This window comes from Myxocyprinus asiaticus, chromosome 38, assembly GCF_019703515.2.
Source record: "Myxocyprinus asiaticus isolate MX2 ecotype Aquarium Trade chromosome 38, UBuf_Myxa_2, whole genome shotgun sequence".
NCBI lineage: Eukaryota > Metazoa > Chordata > Actinopteri > Cypriniformes > Catostomidae > Myxocyprinus > Myxocyprinus asiaticus.
In genome coordinates, this window is record NC_059381.1 from 27,601,238 (window position 1) to 27,614,724 (window position 13,487).

The 13,487-nt window shown below is 38.8% G+C and overlaps 2 protein-coding genes across 4 annotated transcripts in view; one reads left to right on the top strand and one right to left on the bottom strand.

Annotated features, from left to right (window-relative positions):
* Positions 1-13,487, bottom strand: part of LOC127429322 (protein sprouty homolog 2-like) — a 362,364-nt gene that overhangs the window by 9,269 nt on the left and 339,608 nt on the right. The window lies entirely within an intron of this gene.
* LOC127429314 (Krueppel-like factor 8) overlaps positions 1,421-13,487 on the top strand; it is a 62,056-nt gene continuing 49,989 nt past the window's right edge. The window contains exon 1 of one of the 3 annotated variants that reach the window (XM_051678272.1): positions 1,421-2,533. In XM_051678272.1, the coding sequence (XP_051534232.1) occupies positions 2,150-2,533 (384 nt within the window). In that variant the 5' untranslated portion in view covers positions 1,421-2,149. Of the gene's footprint in view, positions 2,534-4,755; positions 7,156-7,569; positions 9,126-13,487 lie in introns of those variants that run through there. The other 2 variants (XM_051678273.1, XM_051678274.1) reach the window with 2 other exon arrangements.

Genomic DNA, 13,487 nt, shown 5'->3' on the forward strand with positions numbered 1-13,487 from the left:
CCATGATGTAAAGACCAATCCTATTTTTTACAAAAATTCAACGCATGCGCAGTACGTGGTGGCAGAAAGCTGATAGACTGTTGTGTTAGATTTGACAGATTAGAAGATTAAACGAAAGTACAACATAAACCATCAAAATTACACAAATATTCTTAGATATACAATTATTACAATGAAATGAGTTAATAAAATATATGTAATAATGTTTGCGTTATATGTTTGCTGCAAAGCAGTGAGTTGAAATGATCTCCTCAGTCCAGTCAGCTCTGTTGATGGCTTGAAGCTACAGTCGTCTACGAGAGCCCTTCTGTGCGCAGAGATTCACAGTCTCCTCGCAAAAAATGTGATAGAGACGGTCCCAGACTGTGACCCACACAGCGGGGTTTACAGCTGTTATTTTCTCATTCCGAAGAAAACGGCAGGCTTCGGCCCATTCTAGGACTGAGGCGCTTGAATCGCGAAGAGCCCATCTAAAATGTTAACTCAGAAACAGATCTTATCGTGTACTTTCATGTACCAATTGCAGCACGTCACAGGCGGTTTTTGAGATTCACGTTTGAGGGAACTGCATATCAATTCAAAGACCTTCCTTTCGGTCTGTCTCTGGCTCCCCGCACATTCACGAAATGTATGGATGCGGCGCTCGCCCCATTGAAAATGAAAGATGTGCATGTTTTGAATTACCTTAACGATTGGTTATTACTAGCCCAATCAGAGGCACTACTGAGCGGACACAGAGACTTGCTGCTTTGCCATCTGAAATATCTGGGTCTGAATTTCAACTGGGCAAAAAGCACACTTTTCCCCAGCCAGCAATTCTCTTTTTTGGAGTTTGTCTCGACTCTGTGAGCATGTGCGCGCACCACACGAACGAACGTGTACAGACCATTCTTCGGTGTCTGTCTCAGTTCAAACTGGGGAAAACATTGCCACTGAAGTCATCTCAGAGAATGCTGGGTTTTATGGCGGCAGCATCTGCCGTCATACCATAAGGTTCTGCCCACAAATTTTCTATCGGATTGAGGTCAGGGCTTTGTGATGACCACAGCAATACCTTGACTTTGTTGTCCTTAAGCCATTTTGCCACAACTTTGAAGGTATGCTTGGGGTCATTGTCCATTTGGAAGACCCATTTGTGACTGAGCTTTAACTTCCTGGCTGATGTCTTGAGATGTTGCTTCAATATATCCATATAATTTTCCTTCCTTATGATGCCATCTATTTTGTGAAGTGCACCAGTCCCTCCTGCAGCAAAGCACCAACACAACATGATGCTGCCACCCCCATACTTCACAGTTGGGATGGTGTTCTTTGGCTTGCAAGTCTCACTCTTTTAACTCCAAACATAACAATGGTCATTATGGCCAAACAGTTCAATATTTGTTTCATCAGACCAGAGGAAATTTCTCCAAAAAGATCTTTGTCCCCATGTGCACTTGCAAACTGGCTTTTTTATGGTAGATTTGGAGCAGTGGCTTCTTCCTTGCTAAGCAGCCTTTCAGGTTATGTAGATATAGGACTCGTTTTACTGTGGATATAGATACTTGTCTACCTGTTTCCTCCAGCATCTTCACAAGGTCCTTTGCTGTTGTTCTGGGATTGATTTGCACTTTTCGCACCAAACTATGTTCATCTCTAGGAGACAGAATGTGTCTCCTTGTTGCATTCTGTCTTGTCTCAGAAAATTCTGAAGAAATGGTGACTGAGCTCCCACTTGTATAGGCCAACTGCACACCCGAAGGGGCGGGGCTCAGACATCATTGCCAATCAGAGGATTGGCGTGATTGTATAAGGGTTTCAACAAGGTCATCTAAGAAGGACACTCCCCATAGTGCTTACAGCAATGTCTTGTTCCCTTCATCTCAGGGAACCGAAGGTACATGTGTAACCGGAGATGTTTTATCAACTTAAGCTTGACATTCAACATGCATTTTGAGTTTGAGTTTTTAATTTCCGTTCTTATGAATTTCACAAATGAAATTCCTGATGATCTTTTATAAGGTCAATCGCATGGAAAACTATTTTTTCTTGCTTTTAAAATAAAACAGCTCGACTTAGACACTCCCTCTCCAGCCATTTACAGAACGCCTACTTAAAGCTGCAACAACAGGTCATGGTATTGACGTCACAGCCATGAGTACATTAACATATGATCTCCCAAGTCTGTGGCCCGCCCAGTCACGGTAAACTATATTATGGAAGAACTATTATTCCTGCACGCCAGCAGAAGAAAACACTATTGTTTAAGATGTGGGGGAAAACCATCAAACATTGTGCCATTCCTGGCTGTAGGATAGAACCTGGGTCTCTGCACAGCCTTCCAAAGGATCCTAACATGAGATATGAGTGGCTGAAGTTTCTATTCACCGAGGTCCCTGATCGTTACAGTCCGACATTAACAATTTGTTCGGCACATTTCACTATGGATTGTTTTGTGAATCTGTCACAATTTAACGCAGGCTTTGCAAGTAAGCTCTTATTGAAGGAGGGGAGAGTGCCGACAATATTTGACCCGACAGCAAACTCGCGACTTGTAAGTAAGCTTTGTTTATATATTTTTTGTAGAATAAATACAGAGTTGAATTACATACAAAAAAACTAGCTAACTAACTAATCACTTACCGCTCCATCTTTCCTATTGTACCCAAAACTTCCGGTTACAGCAGGAAGGAAGCAGATAGGATTATGGGAAATGAAGTTAAAACAACCGTACATGAAAGAACAATACATAGAGAAAAGTACATTATACGTTTACATGGTTTTAATTGTGCAAGGTTTTAATTGTGCAAACTATAAAAGAAAACATTTAACTGGTGCTAGAGTTCAATAAGAAACAAAAGAGAAAAATGAACCGGAATATCATATCTCATAATTCAATTACAGGCTGTAAAATCTTTTTTGCCTTTTATATTTATACAAAACACTACAATATTGTTTGAGGTCATTTATAAGGTTAAAACTGACTTAAAGGTGCACTCAGAAAGTTTTTGTTCATGCTGTCATGGACTTACGGTGACACCTAGGGGTGTGGATGCAGCATCATTCAACCGCAATAGTTTTCGGTTACAGATGCCATTGTAGAAAATTACTATTCACAGTCAGCCATGATTAATTTTTAATCAGTGAGTGAAAATATCCTATTGAAAATAACCAGGGTGGTTACTGAGATTAAGCGAGTAGTATTCTGCTGGTCATGTGATCCTAACATAGCAGCCCCCATGTGCGGACCCTTTCCATATAGAATAAACTGATATGACTGGTGTCTTCATCTCATGTGAGTGGTCATGATTATATACTTATGTTTAAAAATTACAATTAATTTTTAATTGTAAATTAAAAAATTACTGAATGCACCTTTAAAACCAGACTATTTCATTTTATGTACATGGAACTTTCCCATCAATATTAATGATTGTATAAGATGCAACGAACAAGTGAAATATTGTAATCAGATTTGAGATATTCATTAAACAAGCCCTAACAGGTCACAGTAGAGTGATGTGATGGAAGTAAAATAAAAATATAATTTAATTAGATGTAAAGACTTTATTATCTCTATCAGTGAGGTGAGAAGTGATGAAAAAACCCCAACTTTAAATAACAAAAATGAGTCATGTTGAGTCTATTGAAGTTGTCATTCAACACATACAGGTGCTGGTCATATAATTAGAATATCATCAAAAAGTTGATTTATTTAACTAATTTCATTCAAAAAGTGAAACTTGTATATTATATTCATTCATTACACACAGACTGATATATTTCAAATGTTTATTTCTTTTAATTTTGATGATTATAACTGACAACTAAGGAAAATCCCAAATTCAGTATCTCAGAAAATTAGAATATTGTGAAAAGGTTCAATATTGAAGACACCTGGTGCCACACTCTAATCAACTAATTAACTCAAAACACCTGCAAAGGCCTTTAAATGGTCTCTCAGTCTAGTTCTGTACCCTACACAATCATGGGGAAGACTGCTGACTTGACAGTTGTCCAAAAGACGACCATTGACACGTTGCACAAGGAGGGCAAGACACAAAAGGTCGTTGCAAAGAGAAGACTGTTCACAGAGCTCTGTGTCCAAGCACATTAATAGAGAGGCGAAGGGAAGGAAAAGATCTGGTAGAAAAAAGTGTACAAGCAATAGGGATAACCGCACCCTGGAGAGGATTGTGAAACAAAACCCATTCAAAAATGTGGGGGAGAACCACTACGCACAGACGTATGCAAGACATGGGTTTCGGCTGTCGCATTCCTTGTGTCAACCCACTCTTGAACAACAGACAGCGTCTGAAGCGTCTCGCCTGGGCTAAAGACAAAAAGGACTGGACTGCTGCTGACCAACTTTATGGAGATGCAGATTTCATTTTCCAACAGGACTTGGCACCTGCACACAGTGCCAAAGCAACCAGTATCTGGTTTAAGGACCATGGTATCCCTGTTCTTAATTGGCCAGCAAACTCGCCTGACCTTAACCCCATAGAAAATCTATGGGGTATTGTGAAGAGGAAGATGCGATATGCCAGACCCAACAATGCAGAAGAGCTGAAGGCCACTATCAGAGCAACCTGGGCTCTCATAACATATATGTATATCAGATATAGAAATGCTTTTTGGTTTCAGAATAATTTAATCGCTGTCTAAATGTTTTATTATATAAATACTTAACATACTATACAGCATCATTCAGACCACCTATTAAGAAATCATAACATTCTCGAAGAAACATTATTTCAGATTAGGTTTTAACACTGATGTAAGAGAAAATTGCTCAATTTTTAATTAAAAAAACATAAATTTTATGTTCATGCATGGTACTTAAATAATACTTGTAAAATAATTCTGTAACAAAAATAAACAAGGGAAAGATTGGGCAATCCTGCCTAACATATATAAAATCTCCTGTCATATCAAATCATATATTATACATATAAAATATGTTAGAGGTTTCAAGGTTAATTATGTGTTCCAAATTAATCTATAATATATTACTGTTAATATAAGTATCACCATAATCATTTAATTTGAGGGACTGCAACAGAAATTCATACCCAATAGTGACAATGCTTTATAAGTAAAATGCTTTATTATTATTTTTTTCAACAAGCTTTCGAATTTCCAAATTCTTAAATCTAACATAAGTATTATATTATTGTAATATGCCATCCCTTTATGAAACATGAAAAAAAAATAAAAAATCATAGCCATGTGTATAGATGAAGATACTGTTTACAAACAAATGCTCCGCCTCACCCCTTCTGGGTTCTTTTGGTAGCCCAGAAAAGAACTGGGTAGGGCTGCACCAGCTGTGTGTAAGGTCTCACTTAAGTTGAGACATAAAGTTCACACTAAGAGCTTAGTATCTACTAGATAGTTTGTAACTAAGTCAGTGCTTTATTTGTTTGCACCACCTGTTCTTAAGGCAAGACTTAACTAGCAGGTCATAAACTCTCCGTAAAGTAATATTATTGCGTTTACCTGTATTGATCCAATAAGCAGCCTTCAAAGTTGAACACAGAAGTGTTAAAAAGCTGTGCATTTCAGTTTGATTTTGTTACGGTTAATGTTCACACCTTGTTTGCTCAACTGTCAGTTGTAATAAATTATATCCCCATTAAAATATGATACGTAATAAAAACAAGATTTCATTAATGGTATATTTAGCCTATGTAAATAACAATATTCAATAACTGTATCTAAAATGAATAAGGGACAATAAATTCTAATAACCTACAACAGGCTGGAAAAATAGACATTTATTCATTTTAATATCTATTTCGTATGTTGAAACTTGGCAGAGTACACAGGAAAGTGCACCATTAAATCGGTTTCATGCTGAAGTAGTACATTTTTAACATAATGTTTTCTCCCGTAAATGTAAACAAGTGTATTCATTTAAATGCCAACATCATACTGTATGTCGAAAGTACTGAAGCCTGTCAACCAAAACATGAGCTCATTGATGTCATTAAATGAGTCTGCTTTTTTATTCCATCTGTTACTTCTGAATGGAGGCTTCCATAAATATTTAGTTTATAAGTAGGGTTACGTCCTACCTAAGTTTAATGGTGCAATGCTCAAATAGTTAGTAGTGCGTACATTTTGACTTAGTGCCTGTTTACGCCACAACTAGGTTAAGTTGTATCGTACATATAGCTGGTGCAACCGGCCCAAGATCCCGTCTCCACCACCGCAGCACATGGACTAAACATGTTTGTGAAAGGATAAATGAATAAAAATAATGTCATACTGCTTAAATGATGTCTTTGCATTTATTTTGAATGCAGTGTTGTTCAATCGAATGATATGGAATATGGTCATATTGAAGAAAGAATATTATTGTGGGTTAATAATTTAAGCAGTAAAGACACATATTGCATGTCTAATGGTAGTTTTTGTTTTTATATATCACATTTCTTAGGATTTAGAAGTGTGTTAAACATGTGAGGATGTGTATTCATCAACCTGTTACATGTCTGACATAACCATCCAGGCTCACTGAACTAAGTTTAACTTGTTTTGCTGTTTAAGAAATTTCAGAAAAGAACCCACATAATTTCTTCACTGTAAACCATAGATAAACCATTTATAATAACTTTTATTAACATTAAAATACATTATTACATTCTATAAAGCTTAAAAGATGATTAAAACTGCAGCGCTGCCGATTTCCACCATTGAAATCTGCTGCTGGAAAGAACCCGGGAGCGCGGTTTCCTGCGGTATGACGTCAGAGTAATTTCATCCATATTAACATAAGACCGCCCACATTAATAGCCCGCCCAGTCCCGGTGAAACGGTAAAGCAGAAGTGTTATTCCTCGTCATGGAAACACCAAAAGATACTAACAACTCAGCTGATAAGTATTTGTGGGGGAAATACATCAAACATTGTGCCATTCCTGGCTGTAGGATTTCATCTGCAACTCTGCATGCCCTTCCAAAGGATCCCAGCATTAGAAACGAGTGGCTGAAGTTTCTTTATAAGGAGGTTCCTGCTCGTTTCAGTTCGAACCTGCTGGTCTGTTCGGCACATTTCATCCCGGGCTGTTTTGTGAACCGCTCACAATTTAATGCAGGCTTCGCAAAGAGGCTGGTATTAAAGGACGGAGTAGTTCCGACTATATTCCACCCGACAGAAAAGCAGCAACCCGTAAGTAATATTTTTTTAATATTTTCACACACGAAGAGGATTACATATTTAAGGCTTAAACTAGCGATAAAAACTCCTTGAAAGATATCACAATGTTTGTCCCTAACCGCTTCATGTTTCCCATTGTACAAACTTCCTGTTTTCACAGGAAGTAAGTGTAGGTTAAATGGATTATGGGAAATGTAGTTAGAAACAAATATTCTAGATGGGCAACTCAATGCTCTGCACATAAAACATTTGAGTGATGTTTCTTTTTCAGCGAGGCGTTATAGGACACAGTAGGGTGATGTGGTGGAAATATAACATTTAACTATGCATCAATTCATAATCATCATCTCTATCAATGCTGTAAGCAATAATCAAGAGTAAAAAAAAAAAAAAACACATTTGATAATACAAATTTGTGATTTATTTTTTACCTGCAATAAAGAAAGTCTGTAATACAGAGTGCATATTTGATAGCATACAAGTAGCGTTTGATTTATTTATTTATTTTTTATAAACATAAGTGAAAAACCAACACTTTAGCCAAAGGCTAGTTTTCCAGGAAGCAGATTCATTCTTTCAATTTGCTCAAAGTTTTAAATTCTAGAAAGTCACTATAACCATTTCTAATGGCCCCTTTCTGTCAAGAGACATCAAACACAAATTATAAAACAAATGTTGTTGGAAATAGGCATCTCAATGCTCTGCAAATAAAAAAATTCAGTGATTTACTTAACAAGGCCTAATAAGACAATGTATAGTGACGCTGTACATACATAATGAATATCTCTATCAGTATCAACGCATTATGCAGTCACAAGGAACAAATGATACAATTGAATCCACTTTAAGCAAACTTCATATTTTGTATTAGGAATTTCTTTTTTTTATAATGCTTTTATTTTAAATGTAGAAACAGTACAGGGGATGTACAGTGCAGAGCCAGTCTGTTACAACATAAAATAAACAAGTGAATAAATGTATAAAAATTAGGCAAAGTTACAATATAAAACAATAAAAATATACATACATTTTAAATAATAAAAAACACAAATAAGATAAATAAATAACACCTCGAAATAATCTTTCTTGAAGTAGAAAACGTCATAGAAGTCACAAAATAATTTAAAATCAATACAAAACAGACTTAAGTTGGGTTTTGAAGCATTAACCTCTTTTTAAACATTTGTGTAGGCCTATATTGGTTTTCACACAAACCACCATCCCCAACTACATCCCCTCACTCCTGTCTCTGTTTCACAAATACAGACTTTTGTTACAGTTACAAGCCAAAAGCCAAGGCAAACAGTGAATGGCAATGCTATCTTTTAAGTGGACTTAAACGTCATCAAAAAATATGTGAATGATTGACTGGGTAAATCACATATGGAGGATCATCTCAGCTACTGTAGCTCATGCAAACAGACCACAAAATAGTTGAGCAGCTCAGAACATCCGGTGCAACTTGACGTCATCAGGTGAGGTGACACAGGTTGTGTTCACTAAATCTGTAACGCGCACAACAACGATGATGATGCTACTGAAATGCTATTATCGCGTTGGGCTCCGCTGCTGTTCGGGCCACACGCGCGCACACAAACGCGCACACACACACACACACACCGCGGCTCTGATTGACACAGTGAAGGGGTGGGGACGCAGGGTGGGGTCAGCAGCAGGGAGAGGCGGAGGACAGACTCTCACAGCTCGAGCCCTACCCTGAAACACGGCAACAAACACTCACACACACACACTGAAAGACAGCCGGGGCGACGGAAAGAGGGTTTATTTCTCGACGCGTGGATATGATTTCTGTGATCTGCCGAGGCAACGAGCGCACCTTTCTGCTCTGAAACTGAGGTGGAAAAACTGACATCGAGATCACTGTTATTCAAATATCACCCCGCCCGATCGACCCCCCCTCCACTCCACCCAGCCACCAGCGCTTAGCTACAGAGATGCACACGGAGACTCGGAATAAAAAAGTAAGTCCGTTTTTCGTTCGCTATCGCCAGTATGTGCATTTTATACGACCTGACTGCCGCTGCCCGGTTTCTTGTCTGCATGGCTGTCATATCAGAGCAACCCGTGTTAGTTCCTCTTCTTATAAGCAGTTGGTCGGGTTCGGTGTGCTCTCCGTTAACCGTAATGAGCCGATAATATCTGAGCTGCTGGCTGATTAGCGCGCTTCTTATTCACTCTTGCACTATATTGCCTTCAGTGCGCGCGCCTCTGAGTCACTGCTCACCCGAAAGCCTTCTGACGATAACGCGGATTTATTTTAAATACTTATGCAACTTGTGAACAAAGTCTGTGTGGTACATCTGTGTCAGACTCGTCCTTTATCTGCAGTGCTGTTTTTAAAGCTGTATTTGCAGGAAGGAAGCGCGCCGAATGCGGCTAGTTGAAGTGACACCATCTTAGCTGCTTTCTTAAAGTGACAGCAGCCTCTCATTTATATGGGAGAAAGAAATTCAAGTCTGTTATGATGCTATTTTATTTTACATGCCACATTTTTGAATAGCTCTGTTAGACGCTAATTATTAAATAGCTGTCAGTGAGTTTGTGGCATTGCATTTCCTGATAAGAGGCCATTGCCTGTTTTTACACAAAACTATGACTTAAGGCTATTAAAAACTGCCATATCCTTCCCATAATGTCTTAAAAGTAGGGTTGCAGGTTTGTTAACTGCATTTGTAGTTGTGTTTTTGTTGCAGAGAAGCATTATTTAGTATTTATTCGCAGTTGCGCCATCTTGGATTTTTTGATGGGAAATTTGGGAATGAAAACAAGGCTGTGAGGGATATATGTCTCTTCAATGACATGCACTGTACAAAGCTGTCAACAAACTCCTAGATCACATCAAATTTTCCACAACTCAATCGACAGCATTTGTGGCATAATATTGATTACCACAAAAAATTATTTTGAATCCCTGTTTTTCTTAAAAAAAAAAAAAAGGTAAAATCTGGGTTCCAGTGAGGCACTTACAATGGAAGTGAATGGGACCAATCCAAAAACATTAAAATACTCAATATTTCAAAAGTATAGTCACAAGACGTAAACAGTATGCGTGTTAACGTGATTTTAGTGTGAAAAAATTCACTTACTAACCTTTTCTATTTGAATTTATAGCCAATTTTACAACTTCATTGCCATGACGATGTAATGTCAACAAACCCTAAAGTTTATGTAATAATTATGATTTAAAAAACTTTACAGCTCAAATAATACATGAGTTTTAACAGAATAATTCATTTCTGACCTTTAACCCTCCAGAAATTGGCTCCATTCACTTCCATTGTAAGTGCCTCACTGTAACCTCAATTTATGCTCTTTTTTTATTTTTATTTTTTTAAGAAAAGGAGGGATGAGTCAAAATTATTTTCTGTTGTAATCAGTATTATACCACAAATGTTGTCAATTGAACTTAACTTGCATTGAACCCAGAATATTCCTTCTAGCTATGCAAGCGCGATTTTGTATCTGACCGCAATTTATAACAACAATGCAAGTACAAGTAGCAATCTCAACGTTGCCACAATAGCCGACATTAGTGTTAACTGTCTGTTTCTTGTGAGTTTTCTCCAAGTCAACAACCATCATGGTGGAGCAACAAATTGAAGATAATATTGCTAAGCAAGTAAGGTTAAGTCAATATATTTATAGCACCGTATTTGAATAATATACTTTGAAGGTAACGCTATCGCCCCCTTGAGTGCTGAGGTTTGTTACTGCTACAGTAATGCAAGAACACACGTTATTTATGTTCAACCATACCAAACATTGGCAATGCAGTGGCCAAGCGCTCGCTTCTGCATATGTGTATTTGCATAAAGTATGTTTCTGGCCTTTAATTCTCTTCAGTGGGTTGTTTGGCCCAATTACACTTGGGCCAAACAAGGCCAACCAGGGACTGAGGTGGGCTCTATGTCAAAGGCGGAGTTTCGCCGAACTTCCCAGGTTGTGTATCTAGCGCACAACTGTACAGTTTCGGGGAGGGGAAAAAAAATGTGGGCACAGTACAAATCCATTAAAATGCCCAATGGACAAAGCGGTTCCCAAAGAAATTACTTTAGATGGTTCATACATAGATGGTGTGCTGGGACATCGTCCCGCTGAGAAACCACTCTGGACACTATAGCAGTTACAGTCGGTGAGTTGTCAACGCTAACTTATCTTGCTGTTAACATTCGATATAAACTTTATATTCTAGATAAGGTAACATGATACCTTAGCTTGAGCTTCACTCTTGCTTGTGAAATGGGTGGGATGTGAGACGTTGGCACCTCAGCGGCATACTAAGGGCGGGTTTTTGGGCAACGCTGCAGAGTTATTGGCCCGATGGTGGGTATGCAGATCGATTTTAGGTCTCAAGGTCCAAGGCTATTGGTCCCGGCTGGCCAGATGATAGCCCTGACTCGCACTGGCCCAATATTGGAAAAGCGGCTATTTTCATTCCTGTCAAATATTAAATATATCATTAAGGGGTTTGCACACTGAATGCGCCAGGTAGACAACACGTGTCCTTCAATTTGAAATCATTGTTATCTGTCAACGTACACACTCGGCCACCGCCCAGCTACGACTTCGATGGCTGCTTAAAATTCTGCCGTGCAGCGCCACTCACATAGTTTCCCATGAAATTACATTAAATTTGACCCAAAACATTATCAAGGAGCATATATTATTGGCTTTAGGCTAGGCTAGAAGAAACATTGTGTATATGCAATTTCTCTGTAACAAGTTTGTCTTTTCAAATAAAGAAATTGCATAGTAAACTTCCCCTTCTCTGAACTTTTACTATGCGCTGTTTCTCCGCTTTTTTTTTCATACACGAACCCGCAAACTCATCGACGTCACTTCAGTAACCTTTGAATGTTACTTTTGCCTGTACTCTGTACAGTGATTAATTGTTTCAGACTGCCACCTCTATGCGCTGCACCAATGCTTTCTGTGTGTGATACCTGTGCCTTGTCTACTTGTGACACCACATGGCTTGGTTCTTCTCGTCCAGTGTGTGACCAGATTTACTCTGAATAAGTTCCATACCTAATCAAGGCTGTTCCTCAGTCGAGGTACTTCTTAAGTGTGAGAGGGCAGTGCAACGAGACAACCCAGAAATTTGTTGTATCACTGTTCAGACATCACCTTTTGGCTATGGATAAGTTATTGTGGTTTATTTTGTAATTTAGCTCTGGGCACATTTTTGGGTGGAGACATATTGGTGGAGTCGAGGAGGTGAGCAGAGTGAGACATTATCATTGGAGGAACACTGAGTGCTCTGCCCTGGGTGTGCCAGACAGCTGGTAATCATTAACAGCTGTGGACAAACTTTGGTCAAACTGGTTAAACACTCAGCTACCCTCTGCACATCTCAGCCTTGGGTTTTGTCAGGGTGACATCACTATGGCAGTGTGTTGCAGGTTGAGGCATCCATTGGCAGCCTAATCAAGCCAGCTAGCCAGGGGGGCATGATGCGGAGTGCCTCTTTTTTTAGGTGTTGAGACAGTTAGGGACTTTCACTGTCTTAAAGCACACAGTTATTTTTAGGAGCAGGGTGCATTTGGCCCTGGGTGTGACCAAGGTTATGTTTTTGCAGGGTGGCAGCGGTGCACGCCTTGCAGTTCCCATCTCCCTCACTCCCTCTCTTAAATTGTCCTTAGACATGTTGACTGCACTTTAGTGTCTTTACCACACCCTTAACCCTTTAAGCCTGAGCCCCAAATTCCGAAAATTCCATTCAGTGCCAGATTATGATATTCATATCAAAATTCATATTATATTCATAATCATATAACATCACACACCTGAACTGTATATACCATATTGAAGAGAAGAACTAGGGCTTTCAAAAGATCTAAATATATGTATGATTATTTAAAGGGGACTTATTATGCAAAATTCACTTTTACATGGTGTTTGAACATAAATGTGAGTAGGCACTGTGCGTACACAACCACCCTACAATGTTAAAAGTCCACCCACTCCTCTTTCTTGTATTTTTATTAATCAAAAACAGTGTCTCAAAATGACTGGTTTTCGTATCCGCTCTAAAGTGACGTCACATTAGAGCAAGCCACGCCCACGACTGGTGATGGACTCCACCCTATTATCATAGATCCTTCGTGATAGTGATCGACACACAGTCCGCCATTTTTTTCCATGCTGGAGCAGCTACAGTGAGAAGAATAATGTCTCAGCTTCATAAGCATCATAAGTGTTCTGTTGTTGGCTGTAAAAGTGACCATAAGGGTCTTCATGTACTCCCGGCATCAGAGCCACTGAAGACGCAGTGGACAAGTTTTGTTTTTGAAGAAAATGTGCCCCAAAACATACCAAAATTC